Here is a 21589-nt window from a genome sequence, read left to right on the forward strand (position 1 = left end):
CACACATATATAATTATGTAAACAAAAACTTTTATTTTGGATGCGATTAATTGCGAATGATCGTTTGACAGCACTATCAGAAATAAAGAGAAAAACTAAAAACTAATAATTAAAGAGAAAAAAAAATTTAAAGGGGGAAACATGTATTTAAATCTGTATTTAAAATCAAACAGCATATCTCAGACAACTTAGTACAGTTATTTTCTCTGCCTTTTGTACTGCTAGAAAATATCAAAAACTTATTTACATAAGTATCATCTGTCCATAAGTGTTTTTCTGTATCATAGCATTCATTTATTCAGCTAAGATTTGGTTGGACATGGCAACTATTCCTTGCATGTACTCAACCCAAAGATGCTATGAAGACTGAAAGCCTCATTAGAATAAAATATGTAGAGGTAGTAATATTTATATGAATGACCTCAGATAGAAGAGATTTAACATGCAGGTATTATATTACAGCATCAGATGTGTTTTAGACCTAAACATGAGCCCTGAATAGAAAGGTGCAGGTTTTATTGCTAGGACCCTCATAAGTAGATGACACCAAAGTAGCCAAGTCCAGTATAACTGTGCGATTAGCTTTCTCTCCAATACAACTGACTAGAATTGGAGCTGCCAAGTTCTTACTATATTTTTAGTTTTGTGAATTACTTTGTTGCCTGACTTTCATGTCGCTCAAAGACAAGATCCTCACTCGGGGAAGTGCCTTGACATTCAATTTTGTGGCATCTCTTTTTTGGCAATAGTTGATTTAAACTCTTGCCACATACAGTACTTAGACTCTGGGCTTTTGATCATTCATGAGATGACTTGTCCTGCATGGTGGTGACTTCTGAATTGAGCTATTGCACTTCGTTTGCCTCTAGTTTTGGAACGAAAAACACCATTGTTTTTTTTTAAGTGCTGAAGTGGGTCTGTTTAGTCAGGTACAATTCATTAAGATCGTTGATCCGAGTCCAGACGTACATCTACCAACATGTATTTCATGGTGGTGCTTCTACTTGTCTTAGACTTAATATAAAATGTGCAATTGATATGTGCAATTTGAGCTGATGGATTCACCACATAGATCAACCTCAAACACAATCTAAGCCAATGGTTTGGAGTTATACTGCCTATAAATCTTTTTTTCTTTCTCTCTTTTTTGTTGTTGTTCTGTAAAGTATTAAAAAAAAGTGTTATTTTCCAATCAGTTTACATTAAAAAATATATAATAATTTTTTTTTTTTATTAATAAAATGTGAATGTTTACAGTAATCAGATTAGTTTTTTCTGTTTTAATGAATTGAGAAAAATTATGATTTGTGGGCATTTGGAATCTTTAAGATACAATAAAGCACAATAATTTTAAAATGTGTGATTGTTGTCAAAGCTGCGGAATGTGGATTGACATATATGAGTTTGTGGGATCATGGGATCGAATCGGGTTCGAATCCATGGCCTGAGGTGTATTCCCCCCCCCCCCCCCCCCTACTTTGCTGTATACTTTACTCATACAGTTCTATAAGTCAGGAAATGACAAAATAATATATAAAAATGCAGTGCCCTCTTTTATAAAATAAATTAATAATAATAAATGGAATTAATAAATGTACAAATACATATACATGATACATAAAATTTCCATTTAATCAAAAATATTTATAAAAATACATTGATATGATTTGCAGGGCATGCATATAAATATGCATAATCTATTTATTTATTTATTTTAAATTACCTGTCCCAAAACTGGCATTATTTGATCTATATTCGCCATTTAACATGTAAATAATGAATCCAAATGTTCAGAATAACCACAGGGTTTTCTGTTTGGTCTTCATTAACAGTGCTGCCCACCCACTCTCCTGGAGAGGATGCACCTGGGAACCTCACAAAAGAACCTTGAAGCAAGTGTCCTCCCCATTTAACAGTTCCTAAGGACTAAAGTTAGTGCATATATAAAGAGCATTCATAGTGTAAACATCTTTTCCTATTAAAAATGGATCAGCTGCTCTCTTTATCTCAAACTACTGTAAATGATGGGAAAAGATGCAGTGGTTTTTGGATGATATAAACCTCCTGTTTTCCATATGCACAAAAGGACATCAAGAATAACCACCAAAGGGTTGTTTGTTATTCAGATGAGATATTGCTAATGCAAGGGGTTTGTTAGGACATCAAGGCGGTTGTGGGTAATACAGCAAAATCATTTGAGAAGAGAGTGATAGAAATTCACTAAGCTGAGCATTTTAATGGCAAGTATTTCACTTTGTATTGATTGCAGATGTCAAAAGTAACATTGCCATTGATATATGTTTTCTTTACAACACATGATCTCATCATCATAAATCTGTTATGTTATGGGGAATACTGTTTGTTGCTTGTTAAATGATTTGACTTTTTTTGTCAGAGAAAAGGACTTCACATAAAAAAGCAAACACCTGACCTCTACCAAAATTTTTTTAGATTATGTTAGGGATGGAAATCAAAAATTAATTCAGGTTCCTATCATGCACAAAAAAAAGTTATTACGAAAAGCTGTTCTAGATCATACTTGGACCCAAAAGAGGCCTACATTTCTGATATAAGCATTAGAGGGTTTTAAATGTTTTTTCAAATTGAAAAAAACATATCACTAATTAAAAATAAAATACCCGATAAGAACCTACAGATACCTTGATCTATAAGACTATTAATACTTGTAATAAGAATTGATAAGAAAAATCAACCATTTCAGATGCATAAAGTAGCATCTTGTTAAGCTGATGTATAAAATCACAATTACCATCAATCTTTAAAACATTTTACTCCTGAAAGTAAAAGCCATGTACACAGTAAAAATTTGTAGATCATGCATATAAATATGTATAATTCAGAGTGACAAATAGATTCAAAGTAGCTTCCAAATGAAGTAAAAAAAAAAAAAATCTTGATCCGTTACCAAAAACAAACAAAGTATTTTATTTTAAAATGGGCAAGTTTGTCTAGGAAAATTAAATACTTTTGACTAGCTTTCTTCAGAGCAAAGCAATCTAAATATGACTGTTGTCAAAATTTTAAACTACGTATAAAAAGTGATGGTAAAAGAAAACAGAAATTGAACAACATTGATCATAGTCCAAAGGCCTATGGCCTAGCTAAACGTCAAGTTAAAACACAGGACATGAGTTTGTGGACCATTATAATAAAACAAACGGTTGATGGGATCTATTGTAGCCTTTGTACATCAGGTGCGCCATTAAATTGTTGTCCATGATACAGAAACGTGGTCCTGGAATTTAGCTACATCTCCAAACAGAGAACAACCGCCAACTTCAGCAGAACTGTGGAAACAGATTGAATAGAGACAGCGTTAATTAAATATTCATCAATGAAATTCATCAATGGATACAACTAAATAAAATAGCAAAAGAAATAACATACCTTCCACCTATTTCCACATTCAGTGCAGAAAACAAATGTTGTCATCGGTTCATCGGCACTTCGAGTTTGAACCTAAAGAAAGTTGTGTGTTTATAAAATGTACATTTATAAAAAAAACCTACACCAATATTCATAAAACATTGTGTATGATTACCTGGGTGTAGGTACACTTCTTCTTTTTGCACTTCCCACAAGTGAACAGGTCAGTCTGGGTGCCCCCAGAGGTGGCCACCTGGTGGTCCCTGATAGCTTCTTTGGTCAGATTCTTCCGCATCTCCTTTAGCTCATCGCTTGCCATTTCCTGTTGGATTTAGATTTCCATACTGTCAGTATGAGAGAGAGAACATGTTCCTATAATTACTACAATCAGTTTGTCACTCACCTCTGCTGTCATTTTGGCTATGCGGTCTGGACTCACATTCCCACACAGCACATTCCTTCTTAGGTTGGGGTTCTTTGCATCCTTAAGATTGGAGATTCGGCTTCGTACACGATTCTTGTATTTCATATCAGTATTTTTGAACTCCAAAAAGATACGTGCAAGCTGGTCAAGAAAATGCGCATGAAATTTAGTTTGCTGACAACTAGTATTTTTAGACTTCGCTCACATTTCAATAACAATTGCCATTTTTTTAGATGAATACGAAAAGGATATATTCTTCAATCTGAGCTCCAAGTTCATCGCAGTCAGCACCAATGGCAATGTAATCATCTAAAATAAAAAAGACAACACACACCATTTAAAAACAAGAAAATGCAAAACACAATTTTTATGTGTATATATATATATATATATATACACACACACACATACACACAGTCATGGCCAAACATATCAGCACCCTTGGTAAATATGATCATAGAAGGCATTAAGCAGCATCGTTAATCCTTTTGATATTTTATTAAAAAATAAAAAAAAATAAAAATGAAAATCACAAAAATCTAACCTTTCATTGGATAATAAGAATTTAAAATGGGGGAAATATCATTATGAAATAAATGTTTTTCTCAAACACACGTTGGACACAATTACTGGCACCCCTAGAAATTCTTATGAGTAAAATATCTCTGAAGTATATTCCAATTCATATTCACAATTTTGAGCACTCCAGGGTGATTATGAACATTAAATTAACAGAAATATAAATAGGAGGGAAAACAAAGCCCAAATTCCCTTAATCATCCATCACAATGAGAAAAACCAAAGAATATATTTCTGATGTGCAGCAAAAGATAATTGAGCTTCACAAATTAGTGAAGTGGCTTTAAGAAAAGAGCTAGAGCAGTGGAAATTCCCATTTCCACCATCAGGGCAATAATTAAGAATTTCCAATCAACAGAAAATGCTACAAATAAAACTCCAGCATATTGAGTTATCAGACATGACTGGAACTTCAAATGGGACTGGCTTCTATGGTCAGATGAAACTTAAAAAACAAGCTTTTTAGCAGCAAACACTGCTAAAAATGGGTTTGGTGAACACAGAGATAAAAAGTACCCCATGTGTACAATGAAATATACTGCTGTATTTGTGATGTTGTGGGCCTATATTTCTGCTGGAGGTCCTGGACATCGTGTTTAGACGCATGGCATCATGGATTCTATCAAATACCAACAGATAAAAAATCAATAAGTGACTGACTCTGTTAGAAATCTTATAATGGGCCATGTTTGAATCTTCCAACCAGACAATAATCCAAACACAAACCTCAAAAACAACACCAAAATGGGTCACTGAGCACAAAACCAAGCTTCTGCTGGCCATTCCAGTCCTCTGACCTGAACCCTGTAGAAAATGAGTGAGATGAACTGAAGAGAAGAAGCACCATCATGGAGCTGTGAATCTGAAGGATATGGAGAGATTCTGGATGAAGGAATGGTCTCTGATCTCTTGCCAGGTGTTCTCTAACCTCATCAGGCATTATAGGAGAAAATTTAGAGCGGTTAAACTGGCAAATGGAGGTTTCAAAAAGTATTGAATAAAAGGGTGCAGTTAATTGTGGCCAATGTGTATTTAAGAAAAACTTTTATTTCATAATGATATTTCCCCCCATTTTAAATTCTTATTCTCCAATGAAAGATTTTTGTGAATTTTAAAAATAAAAGATCAAAAAGATTAACAATGCAGAATAATTTTCAGAGACTTTGATCATATTTACCAAGGGTGCTGATATTTTTGTCCATGACTGTGTATATATATATATATATATATATATATATATATATATATATATATATATATATATATATATATATATATATATATATATATATATATATATTTCATTGAAAAAAAAAAATGTTCTTCTATTAAATTTGACAGTTGTATTCTAAATATGACACTCACAGAAATAAATGATAAAATTGATCTATTATAGACCAATTAATCAATAATTTCTTAATTATTAATACCCGTTAAATTAGCATGAATTAAAGTATTTCATGTATTTTGCACCATCACTAAAGTTTGAATGTATTGAATGATTTATAACACAATTAGTCACAAGTCTAAATACACTTGGCAAGACACTGTATGGTAACTTAGCAAGGAGAAAAATGCATGCGGAAGCATTGCCTGCCATGACTTGCCTCCTGTTTGCAAAGCACTTGACAGCATCTCCCTGCACTTGATACGGACTGAATCAGATGTGCCTGGTGCTCGTGGGAAAGTGGCTATCAATGTGTTGGGTGTAACATCGACAGACTCACTCTTACTGCTAGAATTACTGCTCGAGCTGAGAGAGAAGAAATAACAAGATAGAGGAAAAAGGAACAGAGGGAGAGAAAACTCGATAAAGCCGTATTTAGAGCCTAAGATCAAGAACGATGTGATTATTTAATTTTATAAGAATTTTATGACCATTAACATGGTCTTGGTACCTCTCCTCTCTGGGCTCCGGGCTGGCTTGAGATGGTGAAACCACTGGTGTTGTGCGTTCCTTCTTTTTCTCTTCGGAGTTCTTTTCCGCAGCAGGTTCATCTGGATGTCAAAACCACTCGTTAAACATTTCATCAGTCAGTGTAATACTAAAAATGATCAGAAATTGGCCTATATAGCCTATATCTGTATGGTGACTCAAAATCTTGTACAAAAGGAAACCTGTAGTTGCTACCACATACAGGCAATTAATGGTATTACAACAACACAAACTCATAGTGACTTACATTAATGTTAGGTAAGAAACTAAAATAAATGTTTGAAATGAATTATATGCCTACAGTTTTATACATTACATTACGCACAAAGCCCCGAGAAGTATTTGACAAATAAGACCCACTTTAAAAAATGTGTGTGCCGTGTAATGACCGGTTTAATATTTGATTTCTAAAATAACAGAATTGATACTTTAATTGCAGATAAAGTGTATAAGTTTGATATAAACATGTAGATTCAAGCATTTCACGACCTCGTAATAACCAAAAAACTACATATGGGTAATTCAACCAAACTGTAAAAATGGAGGGAAAATCTCAGAGAAACACTTAAAATACACTTTTTGCTTACACATAGATTTAAATGAAAATGCCAATGTTATTTCTTGCTTACACTTACCCAGCAATTTCTTCCAGGACTTGATCAAGGACTTGGCCAGTGAGGTCACTTCATCGTCTGTGCTCTGTTTGCGGATGGCATTGACCGACATCCCGATCCTAGTAGACTGTTCATAAGAAAACGAGAAGAAATTTCTCGTTAAATTGTATTTGAGTACTGAAGCATTAATTATAAGCAGTAAACAGAGTAAACATACCTGCAGAAGCTCCAGGGTCATGGGTATATTCTTTAGTTCCTTTAGTAAGTCCAGTGCACCAGCCTAATAACACACACACACAATTTACTAAAATACATTACATTATGGTACACTGACAGACACAAACTTTATGGAAACTTAAATTATACATAAGCATGTTTACAGAAACGTCAACAGAAGTAACTATGTAACGTTAGCATAACATCTAATTAGCATAACAACACTTTTACACACACGATTTATGTAAAACCTTGCAATATTATGTATTTATAAACGTACTGAACGCAATAGAGTCAGTTTGTTTTCCAGAAGAAATCAGTAGCATTATTGCCTCCCGCTGACTGACCCTATGCATTTATCCCCGCTAACAACAGCTAATGTTGCTAATTTCCCCGCGAAGCATTGAGTTTCTTAAACAATAAACTAGACCACTGTATATTTCTCTCACTTAATAATTAACCACTAAATCTATAAAAAAAACAGATCCCCAGTTTCGCTATAGATTATTAAATCAGTTCTTCTTCATATATGTAGCTGTTAGCTTGCTAAGTAGCCTCGTCTAGTCCGAGACTGAGAATTCATTCATGACAAAACACCTCACCCCGTTCTTCTTCTGTGCCATTTTATCCATCTTTTTTGCGATCCGGATGATGTCTTCCTCTTCTTTCTTACCCATTATTGATGTTTAGTGGTAAATGTTAAACTTAAACGGAGTTTAAATGTAAAAAACGTAGAAGCACACGCAAACACACCACTCTACCGGCGGCGAAAGCAACAGCTTTGGCAGGAAGGCGTTTCTACGAAAAGCTCAGACATTACTAATCAAAACATTGACTAAGAGCGCCATGAATCAATCGACGTAAAGCGCAGGCAAGACTAATCGAAGAAACTAACGGAAGCGTTCTGAATTAATGTATTTAATCTAGTTTATCCTTAGAACCACTTGAAATTGCAAACATAAGGGATTCATATATTATGCACAAGATGTAAAATATCTTGAGCCGTATGGTATGGAGCAATTTAGCAGTGATTTGTGGCGAAACTACTGTGTGGTGAGACTCTGTTTGCAACACTAGAGTGCGCTCGTGCTCGTTTTACTACTACAACAACGGCTGACACAACATAATAACAACAACAGGTTTTGCTGTCGGATAAGGTGGTAATGATTTATAATCAGTTAGTGGGGATATGACTAAAAAGTTCCTTTGGTACGCATTTCTAATTATATTGGTGTAGTGGTAAGCTATATGTTTTGTTATGAATGAACAGAGGCGAACACGAAGATATTAGTGGATGCTGAAAACTGGAAACTACAGAATATTATTATGTTGTCTGTGTTAGTCTAATACCTATCACAGTAGTTTGCTTGAATGTATAAGGAGTAGACTTGTAAATATTGTGGAAAGTTATACTGTGTATAAGACACTGTTTAATTTCTTTCTTCTTTTTTTTTTAAAGACACAAGTGTTATGATGCTGTGGACTGTGTGAGACTGTGGCCTTTTCCTGGGGTAGCTGAACATGCAGACAATTCGTTTTACAAATCATCCTTTCATATTGGCCTAAATTGTCTTCCTGACAAATCAGCAGGATTTCAAAGCTCAAGCTCAACACTTGGCTTGAACGTGTCAGACTTTCATGCTGGAAGGTTTATCATAGTAACATCATTAATTATAATAGACAGAGAAATAGAATGGAGAAAGAAGTTAATCAATTTAATAGATGGAACTTAGTTGTTCTAAAATTTAATTTGAGATTTTAATAAATAATGGGTGTGGCCTTATATCAACATTCTAGGTATATGACAAGGTGGAAGAAATAAATCTTTATCTAAATATGTGTTTTGCTATCAATAATGTATTGGTCCTGGTGTTTGTAACACTGGCTTATATATAATTAATAATGTTCTGATATATTTCATATACACATCTAAAAACATGTATACTGTATAGCCATACTCAGGCCTACAGTGGCATGCGAAAGTTTGGGAACCCCTTGCAGAATCTGTGAAAATGTGGATAATTTTACCAAAATAAGAGAGATCATACAAAATGCATGTTATTTTTTATTTAGTACTGTCCTGAGTAAGATATTTTCCATAAAATATGTTTACATATAGTCCACAAGACAAAAAAATAGCTGAAATTATTAAAATAACCACATTCAAAAGTTTGGGAACCCTTGGTTCTTAATACTGTGTGTGGTTACCTTCAGAAAAATCCTCCAGGTCCTGCAGAATCTTCAGTTTTCCAGCATCTTTTGCATATTTGAACCCTTTCCAGCAGTAACTGTATGATTTTGAGATCCACCTTTTCACGCTGAGGATGATTGAGGGACTCAAACACAACAATTAAAAAAGGTTCAAACATTCACTGATGCTCCTGAAGGAAACACGATGCATTAAGAGCCGGGGGGTGAAAACTTTTGAACAGGATGAAGATGCCCAAATTTTTCTTATTTTGTTGAAATATCATATTTTTCCATTTAGTACTGCCCTTCTGACGCGACAGAAGATACTTGCATGTTTCCTGGAAGACAAATGAAGTACAATTTACCTTGATCTTCAAATTCAAAAAGTTTTCACCCCCGGCTCTTAATGCATCGTGTTTCCTTCTGGAACATCAGTGAATGTTTGAACCTGTTTTAATTGTTGTGTTTGAGTCCCTCAATCATCCTCAGTGTGAAAAGGTGGATCTCAAAATAATACAGTTACTGCTGGAAAGGGTTAAAATATGCAAAAGATGCTGGAAAACTGAAGATTCTGCAGGACCTGGAGGATTTTTCTGAAGAACAGTGCTCAGTTGAACTGTTCAGAACAAACAAGGGACTCATGAACAACCATCACAAAACAAAAAAAACAGTCGTAGATCATCCAGGTAACCACACACAGTATTAAGAACCAAGGGTTCCCAAACTTTTGAATGTGGTTATTTTAATAATTTCAGCTATTTTTTTGTCTTGTGGACTATATGTAAACATCTTTTATGGAAAATATCTTACTCAGGACAGTACTAAATGAAAAATAACGTGCATTTTGTATGATCTCTCTTATTTTGGTAAAATTATCCACATTTTCACAGATTCTGCAAGGGGTTCCCAAACTTTCGATCCCCACTGTATATATACTCATATATATATTTGAAAGGGGGCATAACGCACACAGTTTCACCCAATCTCAGGTTAATCTTGAGTATCTAGAGTAGTACTGCATCCTTCATATCTCCAAAAAGTCTTTAGTTTTATCATATTTATAAAAGAAAGATACTGCTTTACGATTCTTTCCGAAAACAGCCGAGCACCTGGAGGCGTGCCGTGGGCGGAGCTAAAGAGTGACGAGCACTTGAGAGCTAATCGCCAACAAAACAGATACATTTTATGCTGTTTCACTTACTGTCTGCAGTTCTGAATCATCATGACCGGGATCTTTTATAGCTGGGACCATCATTCAGTATTAAACGATGTGCAAATCCAGAATCAAACTGGGCCTTGTTTATAAAATGTTCTTCAACAAACACACTTGCAAAACTCCATTGCTGCCCTGGAAAAACAAAATGCATCCACTGTTTACGTGACGCTGGGTTCTTCGGGAAGCTGAACAAGGTTATCTTTCCCTTACAACCCAAAACACACTAGAGACATTATTCCTGAGCGAGTCCCGTGAAGCGCTGCCGGATGAAGCGCATTGATGGGCTGCTCTACCTTGCTCTAATGCTGATCGATGTGTGCGCGAGCGCGCTCTTACGGGATAAATGCCTGTATAAGGAGTTCCACCCTTCATTACGTCATGAAGAGCCATGATGGAAAAAAACTTTCTGAAACTTGTAAGAAACCTGGAAGTGTGTATTTGGCACAGAAACACTGTTATACGTCCAAATCCTTTTTTGAAACTTTGGCCGTGTTTTGCATCAGAATCCAACTCTTTAACAGTGTAACTAACTCAACATGCACGAAACAGCATTGTACCCCCCCTTGAAATACAATGGATATATGAAAATCTTCTGGTTTACATTTTTTACAGAAAAAACAAACAAACATTTTTATAAAAATATATATTTAGTCAGTTACTAAATGCTCTTTGCTTTTGATGTTATTGATGTAATTTAAATGTGCTTTGTCACTCGCTCTTTCCCAGTGCTTGCTTGTTATTAAATAAAATCTCATGTCTGTCTTACTCAGAGCCTTGCATGTGTGCAAGCTTCTAATCCTTAGAGATCAAGACAACGTGATTCCACATCCAGTCAATTTGTTTTTCCCTAACACCTACATGACCAACAAAATCAATAATTATTATGACACATTTTGATAATGACAGCAAAAATGTACCTTATACTGCTCTGAAACTCAACTAGTTAGAATAGAGTAAGAGCTTGATCAGTGAGCAAAACTTCGCTGAAACCAAACTGCTTGAAATTTCCCTAGAAACACTGCAAGGCTAATCTCCACCCCATGCTGATAAGGAAATCCTATAAAACTATCTGAGACATGACGGGGAGCCTTGAGATTACTAGAAACTGGTGAATATCAATGAACAAACATTGCACAATGTCTCATTATGAAGAAAAAAATATAAAAGTTAAAAAATTAACAGATTCCACTCAGTAAAATCCACTCTTTTATGCTATACATCTCCATATATCGTGCTGATTGATTAATTTGATACAAGATTACCATCTCCCCAGATGTAATGCATTAAGAACTGGTGTTGCTCTGCTGTAAACCAATCACAATCACAATATTCCTGCTGTGCTTCCGTAGTCACAGTTACACTCCTACTGAGAGACACATGCTTTACCAGCTGAGACTTCCCTTTCCCTTATAGTCAGCTACAGCATAAAACCTCTCCACTTCACCCCACTCTAATCCCTATTAACAGAGGCCTTAAATCTGCTTATATATCTGCAATAAATTAGAAACACCTTTAGCCATCTGCTGGATATCACACACAGCAGAACAAATACTTCATGTGTCATTATGTTTAAGTGAAAACCACTAAAACAGCATGTACAAATGTAATTTGTATAGCTGATTATGCAGTCAGATGAGACAAAGATGCAAGTATTATGCTATATAAACAGTTGAGATCAGATGAAAGGTTTGCATGGAGGTTGTTGCTTAGCTGAATTATGATGTTTTATGGTATAGTATATCATTCAGTATCACACTTACTGTTATTATGGTTATTATCAGTACTGTACTGTTAGAAACCTCATAGGCTAAATACACAGTTTAATTATATGTTAGTGCAAATGCTTACAAACAACCAGTTTAAAAATGTTCTCTTTTTACATTTGTTTTAATATATGAAAGCTTACAATGACAGCATTCTTGAAGCTCTTTCTCTAAAATGCTGTTTAATCATGACCAAAGATTACACAAATCGACCCTGATGCCTGCCATCCCAAAATAGCCTTGAGCGTTGTTCATAATCTCTTCAGTTGATGGACAACAACTCACCAATTCAACCCTCCTGAAAATGTGAAATAAGGTAGGATGAGTGGCTTCAAATGTTGGAGTTTATATCTAAATAATAGCATAAAAAACTAGTAGCATGTTCTTTATATTTGTAATGTTTATATTGATACATTAACCTCCTGTAGAAAGTGTGTGCTAATCATAAGATATTATTCATGATGGTGTTTGTTTTAAAAGACATTGTATGGATTGAATTTGCAGCCGATTAGAAAGCGATTACATTGTTTGAGTTTTATATACATGTGCTTTTGAATCATGGTTTCCAGAACATGTCTTGTGGCTGTTATGCAGAAGTTTACTGCACAGGAAAATTCTTGTGGAACATGATTTGTCAACTGAATGAGGCTGTCTGTGCCACATGGCAAAGCAATCGATGATGTTTTCAGATAGCATTCAGTACATTAGGACTAGTGACCCGTTTACATATTTCTTTAGTTTTCTAGAGTTATTTTTAAGATCAACATCAAAATATACATTATTTGTATATACTTAGTTTAAGTTTAGTTCAGTAAATATTAGCATTAGCATTTGTTCATTGACTTCCATTCTTATACCTGACAATGTTAAGCGAACGTTCCTGAGCAAACTCTTCTAGTGCTTAAGAGAGGCCATTTCACTGTTGACTGCAAGAAGCCATTTCATTAATGATTATGATGAAAAACTGAAAACGATACCTGAAAGACGAATGTAACTGTTGCTGCTAATGAACTACAGATTGATTTTTCTAATGCATTTGTAGTTGTAAGAATTGCAAACTATAAAGACTTCATTACAAAGAGCATATCACATAATTTAAAGGTTTTGTTTTGTTGTCATCAGCTGAAAGTCCCCCAGAGTACATTTATTTACAAAAACACTTGCTTTACGGGTGACACAAAGTGAATTTGGAAGCAATTTCAGTACGGTAGAATTAAACCTAATGGGACTCTGATAGTAAGAACAGAACAATGTTATGGCATGCAATGCATAATTTATATTGTTATTATGCACAATGAAAAAGAAAAACCCTGTGATGTTGAGAAAAGTCATATTAAACTGGAAAAAAATGTCTTTGTTATTTAACTCTTGGTTCTTTTTTTCCCAGTATCTCTTAATATGAGCACAACACACCTTAATGATGCACCCCATCCCGACGTATCCGTGGGGAGCATTCAAACATTTGTCTCCAGAACACTACACCCCCAACCAGACCCCATTAGCACTAAGAGAGTATGTTTCTACAAGAGCGGGGACCCTCAGTTCACAGGGCACCGGATGGTCATCAACAGCCACACTTTTAAAACCTTTGATGCCCTTCTAGATGCCCTCTCCAAGAAAGTGCCTCTGCCATTTGGGGTAAGGACCATCACGACACCCAGGGGAACACATGTTGTCCGCACCCTTGATGATGTGCAGGATGGGGGCTCTTATCTGTGCTCAGATCAGAAGAAAGTCAAGCCTTTTAACTTGGATGAGGTCCATAAGAGACAGGTCCCTTGGAACACTACCAGACCTGTCAGTGCAGGACGTAAAGCACGCAGAGAACTGGTCCGGCAGCTAGTAAAGAGAAATGAAGTGACCACAAAGGCAGGAAAAATGGCAGAAAACACAGTGGTGGTACGAACACCAAAAAGACTGACGGTGTACAAAAACAGGGATCTGAACATGAAGCGAGTAGTTGTTCTTCATAGGAGAAAAGCCCCAAATTTTGAAGCTCTTTTGGATTATCTTTCTCAAGTGATGCAGTTCCCAGTTGTGAAGCTTTACACAGAAGATGGCAGAAGAGTAAGTATATCATAAATATAAGTAAGTTCTTAAAAAAAATCTATATTTTCTAAAAATAAGTACATTACATTTGATGTATTTTATGTAAACACTCAATTATACTACTATGTCTTTGACTAACAGAAAATAAAGTAAAATGCTGCGATATTACACTGTAATGTTTTGTACAAAAATTTGAGCACTGTTTAACTGCTCTTTTGCAATACCTGTCTTGAAATATCTTTGAGACAGTTTTGTTTTGCCTTGTCATTGAAGGTTTAGTTTAGGTATGTTTTTGTGCAAGATTTTAAGCTTCAAAGTATACTATGTCTTTGTTCGTTACAGTCATTCCGTAAATCCTTGATGTACTAAGCCATGATGTTTTAATTCTTACGCCCAGCTGTGAGAGTTCACTATAATCACTCTTGTCCCTATGGTGTCTTGAGGAATGTCACACACATGACTGACTAAAGCTCATGTTAGCTGTCAAACTTATGTCATAAAGTTTCTGAAAAAAAAAAAAATGTTATTTACTGGATGCACATAAGTTTCTGTTCTATTTATAGGTTGAAGGACTTCCTGCCCTCATCTTGTGCTCTGGGATTGTTGTGGCAGCTGGTAACGAACCCTTCAGAACAGGACTCTACAATCTCCAAGCTCCCACTAAAGTCCAGTCAAGTATATCTGAATCTTTGCTTCCAGCACAAACTGAGACACTACTACGTAAGCCAAAATTATATATTTTTTATTATAAATTTTTAGCACTTTGCTTTACTTTTCAAGTTTAATTGATGTTTTTTCTCTTTTTTTCCTTGCCATCTTCCATCTTCTATCTTCTAATAATATCGGATCATTCGTCCATAAGAAGAAAAAAAGATTTCAGCTGGGACTATTTCAAGATCAAGGAATTTCTCTTTATCTTCTGAGAGGTTCCTTGTAGAGCAGATCAATATGTCACTAAATGGAAGTCTGACTGAGCACAATAGGATAAATAATGAATCAATGGAAAGCGAAGGCAGTCAGCCAGTGGGATCAGATGAGATGGAGACCTGTGAATGTACGGATGGTGTGGAGCAGAGGAATTACCCCATTATGCCTAACGAAGATGACATTGAAAAATCATTTCGGGTCAATGAAGATGGCAGCATGACAGTGGAGATGAAGGTGCATCTTACTATAAAACATGAGGAAATGGTCCACTGGACAACTACACTGAGCCGCATTTCCGTTAATAACCAGCAGAGGGCAGTCTGCAATTCCAAGCCACAATCAGGTGCAAACTCATTAGATGTAACCAATGACTCAGGCAAAGAGTCGAATGGACCTCACAGCCTAGATTCTAAAGAAATCAATACACTCACTAACAAATCTGTAGGATTCATCAAAGAAGAAAAGGAACATTATGGCAGTGATACATCATCTGAAAAGCCCAAGTCCATCTATAGAAGGCTACCCACTCCAGGTCCTAGACAACAAAGAAAAGAGGCCTCAGTCGAAAACATAAACACCGTTTCAGCGACTGAAGTTCAAGAGAGTACAGTAGGTGCGTACTCATACATGGAGAGAACTGCACAGGGAGCGCTGACGGAGGATTACTGTGTGGTCAGTCGCAGTAGTAGCAGCAGCGCAAGAACTGTGTCAAAACCTGGGAAAAGTGAATTAGGAGAGGTTAAGCAGAAAAAGTCTGACACTTCCTTTAGATCAGGTGTTGCACAGATTCTTCAGCTACAAAATAATGGGACGATGGGAATAACAGAGACTGTGATGCACATATATGAATCACAGGGTACGTGTGACAATTACAATGCAAATACACAGGTGTATGTGGACAACAAGCCTGGATATCTCACAAAAGCTTTGCCTCAAAGTAAGCCAGGCTCAACAGACTCAGGACCCCGTTCGTCAAGTAATGATTGCGATGTAGATCTCACTAGGCAGTCCACAAGTTCCAACTCCCAGGATGGTGGAAAAACCAATATGCTATCATTATCATCTGCCTGTTCAACACCTACAAAAAAGATAAACAACAATCCATCCATCCTCACTGATGATGAAAAACAAACATTGGTTGAGGGTACGTCTGAAATGACTGAAAAGGAAATTATGCATCCAGCAGCAGTGATGGAACAAGTCTCTGATGATAAAAGCATTGTTAGTAATAAAAATAATACACCAAAGTCCAAAAAATCTAAGAAAAATACTTCTTCTGAATCATCTGAATTTGGGAAAAAAATAAGCGGCAGTGCTCCAGGTTCTTCAAAAGACCTCCAAATGATGTCAGACACACTAAGTCGCACAGGATCAGAGAAAAAGACTAGCTCAGCAGAAAGTGACAGACGTGAACACAAAGCTGTAAGAGACAAAAATAAGAAGACAAAAACATTTGAAAGTTCTCCGAAGATTAGACACTTGAATCTCAATACAGGGAATCAAAGTCAGTCAGATGAAGATCTCAAGTTAAAAGATAAAACCATCAAAGACATTTCTCACAAAGTGAACACAAATGACCGTGACTCTCAGGGGCTTAAACTAAAGAAGAATAGTTTAGACATTCAATCACCAGCCCAAATAAAGAGGCTACCGAAACAAAGGTCAATGAATGGTGTCAGATCAAAAAAATCTTCCAAACAAAAACAGGAGTTGAGTGAAAGTGTATCATTGCCTGTGCTACAATTATCCTCCTCCAGTGTAAATCAATATGTTGAAAGCTGGCTAAATAAAATTGAACCAGAATCTGTGCCCTACAATGATGAGACAAACCATCCAGAGATTGTACCAAGAGCAGTATTCCAGATAGGGAGTGACTCCACTGATGGCTCTGAGATTAAAAGTGACCCTGAAAAAGATAGTGTAGATGTTGAAGGCCCTTCTCTAGAAGATAATGCTGATGAGAGGCCAACTTCTCACCCACCTGTACAAATAATGTGTGAGGGAGAGCCGACTGAGCCACAAAGGCCAAGAGGATTTTGTAAATCAATGCCAATTTTGAGGGTACATTCTGAACAGGAGGGTCTTGTAAGAATGCACAAGTCATATGAGAACTTGGTTCCTCCTGACACTTCTGGGACATCACAAAGTATAGAGGTCAGAGTTAGGTCAGGCATGAAACCGGTTTTGCAACAGTTGTGTTTGTCTGTTCAGTCCATCAAACAGGCGTTGAGTCCGACCCGCTTAACACCTTTGGAAAAGGAAAAGTCCAATAGCCTCCCAGATTTTTCCTCTAAGGTGGCCTCTGCCTTTGGGTCTCCCTCGAGAGCTCTTCTGTCTTTCTTGTCACTGATGACTTTGAGAGATGGACTTTCAGTCCTCTACAAAGATGAATCACAAGCCAGCAACTCTAATGTCTGTCCAGAGGCCCTGCAGGTAATGCAATCCTTGGAAAAAATATCCAATATTAAAGATGAAGATGAGCTAAAGGCCAGCTTGACCAGTCTTCAAAGTTCAACTTCATCCAAACTAAAACAAAGCTGGAGAGATTTCCAAGAGCAAAATGTCTTTGAAGAGAGTCCGCCGCTGTCACCAAGATTCTCAGAGCAGGAGTTTGCCGTAGAAGTGGACTTCTATGGAGAAGAAACAGAAGATCAGGACAAACAGTGCAGTTTTAGTATGGAACAGTTACTGGATGAACTGAACATGCCTGAAGATCTTCACAGAGAGATTTCCTCTCTTGTTGAAGGAGAACCACAGTATTTTAATCAAGAAGACATAATCAAACACGATGATACCATCAGTGAAATTTCAGGTAAAGACAAGGAAAATGAAGATGGCTCCTTAAGTGGTAGTTTAGAGAAAGCTGCTGACATGGAAGAGGAAAAAGCGAATATCGACCAAGACAATGAAAAAACCAATGATGACATATCTTATGATCAAATAGAACCAGAATCTCAGGAATTCCGTTTAATTCAAGCTTATTCCCCGGACTCAGAAACTATAGAAGAGGACATGGGTAATGAAGATTCTGGTATAGCAGTGCCCATTCAATCACCTGAGGGTAATGGTAGTGATTCAAGTAAAGCAGAAGTTTTAGAAACATCTGATAACAACCAGATGAATGCAGAGAACATGCAAGAAAGGGTAATGCATGAAGACTCTGAATTTGAAGACAAAAATGGTGAAGGAAATCGTTCTCCAACATCAGAACAAAAAATAGCAGATGTAGCTGTAGAAGAAGTTTCTGAGCTCTCTGATCACCAAGACAATATTTGTGAAAGAGAGGACAGTGTAACGCCAGAGATTCTAGAAGAACGAGACACTGATGTAGAGGAAGAGGACACCATTCAGAACATCAGGGTAACTAGCGAACAATCAGATGCTTCTGAACCTGAAGACACAAATGCCAAACGCTCATGTTCAGCATCAGAAACGGAGTGTGTGCCATTTTCAGACAGAGAGGCAACTAAACTAAATGAGGACAATCAGTACATTACAGTTGAGGACTGCGTCAGAGAGGAAGCTGAACTTTCTGATTTTGAGGAAACAATTAGTGATGGAGGACATGAACAAGAAAACAAGTCCATCTCATCAGAATGTGATTCCATTCACTCAGAGACATCATCACCTAATCCTGATACAGAGGGTGAATGTAGAGAGCAAACATTAGAATCATCCAGCCAAGAAGATGATCAGGTGATGTCTCCTGATGTCAAAGATGCAGATAATCAAGAAGATGTGCCAGAGATCTCAGAAGGTGAGGATCCTGATACACACTGCAACAGCAGCCCTCAATATACTAGTAATGATGAAAATAGTATGACTCCTGAAGCTGAATACATAACACAACAAATTGAAAATGGGCTTGTGGAAGAACATGACATTAATGAAATGGACCATGAGAACTCTGAAGTTTGTGAACGAGTAGATCCAGATGCTGAACCAGACTCTTGTAAAATCTCTGGTCCTGAGGTTGCGGATGAGGATGTGACAGAAACAAAGCCAAACACAAGTGATTCCGAACCCTGCAAAGTCCAGACATTAGAGGAAGATAGTCTCTCTAAAAAGGACAGCTCTGCTGGAGAGTGTGATGTAGAAGAGGAAGACTACGTAGGTTTGCTTGATTCTCATAATAGCTTGAATGGTGTTAGACACTCTTGTACTGATACTAAAGATTCTGTGGAAGGGGAGTCATGCAGCAGTATGAGTACAAGTGAGCACCAGTTTGAGAAAGCTGAGAGTTTAGGTATGGAGCATGGCTATCATTATCTACTACATCCAGCTGAGATCTCACAAGATCTGCTAGACCTAATCAATTCGGCTTTGTTGTCCTCTACCCTGACTGTCACATGTGATTCAATTGGCAACCTCAGAATAGAGCCAGACACACACAAAATGAGGGAGATGTTTATGGCTTGCCAAAAGGTAGGTAATCAGTATGGTGAAAAATGTCTCCAGAGCCCAAATACATCAGATTTGTCTGATTATAGGCCTGAGACATCCGACAATGGTGGGTACCAATCGCAGGAGCTTTTTACAGAGAGTGGAGAAGAGGAGGCGGAGAGGTTACATATCTTTCGAGAAATCATAAAACGTTCTGGGAAGCCAAAAAGAATAAACCATGTAAAAGAGCATGGCTTGATGAAATCGTCTACATGGATGACAACAAAACTCACTCCCAGTCCAAGTTTGAAAAGCAGCAGTCTTGCTTCTTTTCAGGATACCAAAAGCGCAATCCAGGAGACAGTATCCCACAGTAGACCGCCAAGCGATAAAAGTTCACTTGATGGAGATTCTGAGTCGGTACAGTGCATGGCTTTAAAAGACAACGTGGACTCTGGAGAGGGAGTGCTGATTGATAAAGGCAGGTGGCTTCTCAAGGAAAACCACCTCATCCGTAACTCCCCTCCTGTAACTATGGGAATGTACGGAAATGGAGACACCAGATCAGCTGACACGGCTCAGGACAACAGAAGTGAGGATTCAGCCTACCCATGTTGTGAGAACCAAGCCTCACCACTGGCTGTAATATCCTCATCTGAGCTGGAGGACATGGCTAAACCCCCTACACCAAAGTGTACGTACTTCAATATGGCACATAACAGTGACTCTGATCCTCTCTTGAATGCCCAAAGTGTCAATAATGGCAGCGGTGGAGGGAACGCTGGGAGAAACAAGGAACTTAAGGTATCTCCGATGGGTGAGTCCTCTAAAATGTGGGCAAAGAAAAATGGAAGTATGTCTTCATTCGCATCTGTTGAGTTCAAACTGCCTGATGGGAAAGTTCATCCTCAGGAGGGGTCGGGATCTGGTACTAACAGATCTCAGAGTCAAGACTGTCAGAGAGTACAAGAGGAGGAGTCGAGGGAGGGTCTAAATCTCAGATGTGGGCAACACTGCCCAATTCTATAGTTCAAAAGCGAAAATAAACCAGCTGTAAGCACTTCTATTTAAGGTATTGTAAGATTTAATTTATTTGTAGTAGCTTATTTGCTTAAACTGTTTGAACAGCAAAATGTAAAGGCATACAGTGTTTAACTGAAAAGACTTAAGTAAAAATACTTTAATTTCCTCACTTCGGTGCCTGCCGGTATTTAAGCTTTCAGTTGTAAACAGTTTTGGGTTATTTCAGACATGTATTTTCATTTCACAGGGGATATATTGCACAAATCATCTGATTTACTTGAATTTTTGAACTTCCTAAGTGGTATTTCTCATAGAGCAAAAATAAATTATCTTGTTGCATTTGTTTCCTAATGTGGACCTCTCTTTTTTAATTACCTTCAGCCCTAAAATATGCCCCCCCCCCCCCCCCCCCCCATGAGAAATGTAGAGACTCTGGAACACTAAGATAAAGAAGAGTTATAATACATAACATTGCATGTGCAAGTTTAAAACAGCATCCCAAAGTACCTTTTTTGAAGAGTAGTCTGCTGAATGATCTCTCAAGACATGTTGCCTCACTCTTTGAGTGGTCCGTTGTTAACAAGTAACTATACAGGAAGTAATAGGTAGTACTACATTAACACTGAGCTTAATACTACTAACTAATATGGAAGCAAGATTAACTAGGCAGTAAGTAATAGTACATTTAGGACAAAGGTAGTTCCTTATTAGATATTCAATAATTACAAAAAAAAATATCCTCATAAAGAACTACTTGCTAACTATGACCAATTAATAAATTATAACCAATTAATTACTAATCACAACAGTAACATTTCTAAAAACGTATTAAGTTACTTGTAAAATTGATGTCAACCCCTCACTAATTACTCAAGTGTTACC

The 21589-nt window shown here is 36.8% G+C and overlaps 2 protein-coding genes across 2 annotated transcripts; one reads left to right on the plus strand and one right to left on the minus strand.

Annotated features, from left to right (window-relative positions):
* Positions 1–2774: 2774 nt before the first annotated feature.
* On the minus strand, positions 2775–8218 carry LOC306880847 (transcription elongation factor A protein 1-like). The gene is made up of 10 exons (XM_079434634.1): positions 7759–8218; positions 7158–7220; positions 6962–7067; positions 6289–6388; positions 5998–6143; positions 4064–4120; positions 3791–3945; positions 3563–3709; positions 3409–3480; positions 2775–3308 (listed from the first exon to the last, which is right to left on the minus strand). Exons 1-10 carry the CDS (start codon positions 7831–7833, stop codon positions 3300–3302), a joined length of 930 nt encoding a protein of 309 aa, XP_079290760.1. The 5' UTR covers positions 7834–8218; the 3' UTR covers positions 2775–3299.
* Positions 8219–12574: 4356 nt separating this feature from the next.
* LOC306881092 (uncharacterized protein) lies at positions 12575–21046 on the plus strand. Its single transcript, XM_079434997.1, has 4 exons — positions 12575–12641; positions 13713–14392; positions 14938–15094; positions 15237–21046. The coding sequence occupies exons 2-4, from the start codon at positions 13724–13726 to the stop codon at positions 20711–20713; spliced, it is 6303 nt and encodes a 2100-aa protein (XP_079291123.1). The 5' UTR covers positions 12575–12641; positions 13713–13723; the 3' UTR covers positions 20714–21046.
* The last annotated feature ends 543 nt before the right edge of the window (positions 21047–21589 follow it).

Source organism: Barbus barbus, assembly GCF_936440315.1.
Source record: "Barbus barbus genome assembly, chromosome: 15".
NCBI lineage: Eukaryota > Metazoa > Chordata > Actinopteri > Cypriniformes > Cyprinidae > Barbus > Barbus barbus.

Excerpts from the sequence above, each read along its gene's own strand:
- LOC306880847 (XM_079434634.1), bottom strand. The coding sequence starts at position 7,833 with ATGGGTAAGAAAGAAGAGGAAGACATCATCCGGATCGCAAAAAAGATG. Across the intron at positions 7,221-7,758 it reads TGGCACAGAAGAAGAACGGG|GCTGGTGCACTGGACTTACT; the intron begins GTGAGGTGTTTT and ends GTGTGTTATTAG. Across the intron at positions 3,946-4,063 it reads TGGAGCTCAGATTGAAGAAT|GTATCTTTTTGGAGTTCAAA; the intron begins ATATCCTTTTCG and ends ACCAGCTTGCAC.
- LOC306881092 (XM_079434997.1), top strand. The coding sequence starts at position 13,724 with ATGAGCACAACACACCTTAATGATGCACCCCATCCCGACGTATCCGTG. Across the intron at positions 14,393-14,937 it reads ACACAGAAGATGGCAGAAGA|GTTGAAGGACTTCCTGCCCT; the intron begins GTAAGTATATCA and ends TTCTATTTATAG. Across the intron at positions 15,095-15,236 it reads ACAAACTGAGACACTACTAC|AAGAAAAAAAGATTTCAGCT; the intron begins GTAAGCCAAAAT and ends TTCGTCCATAAG.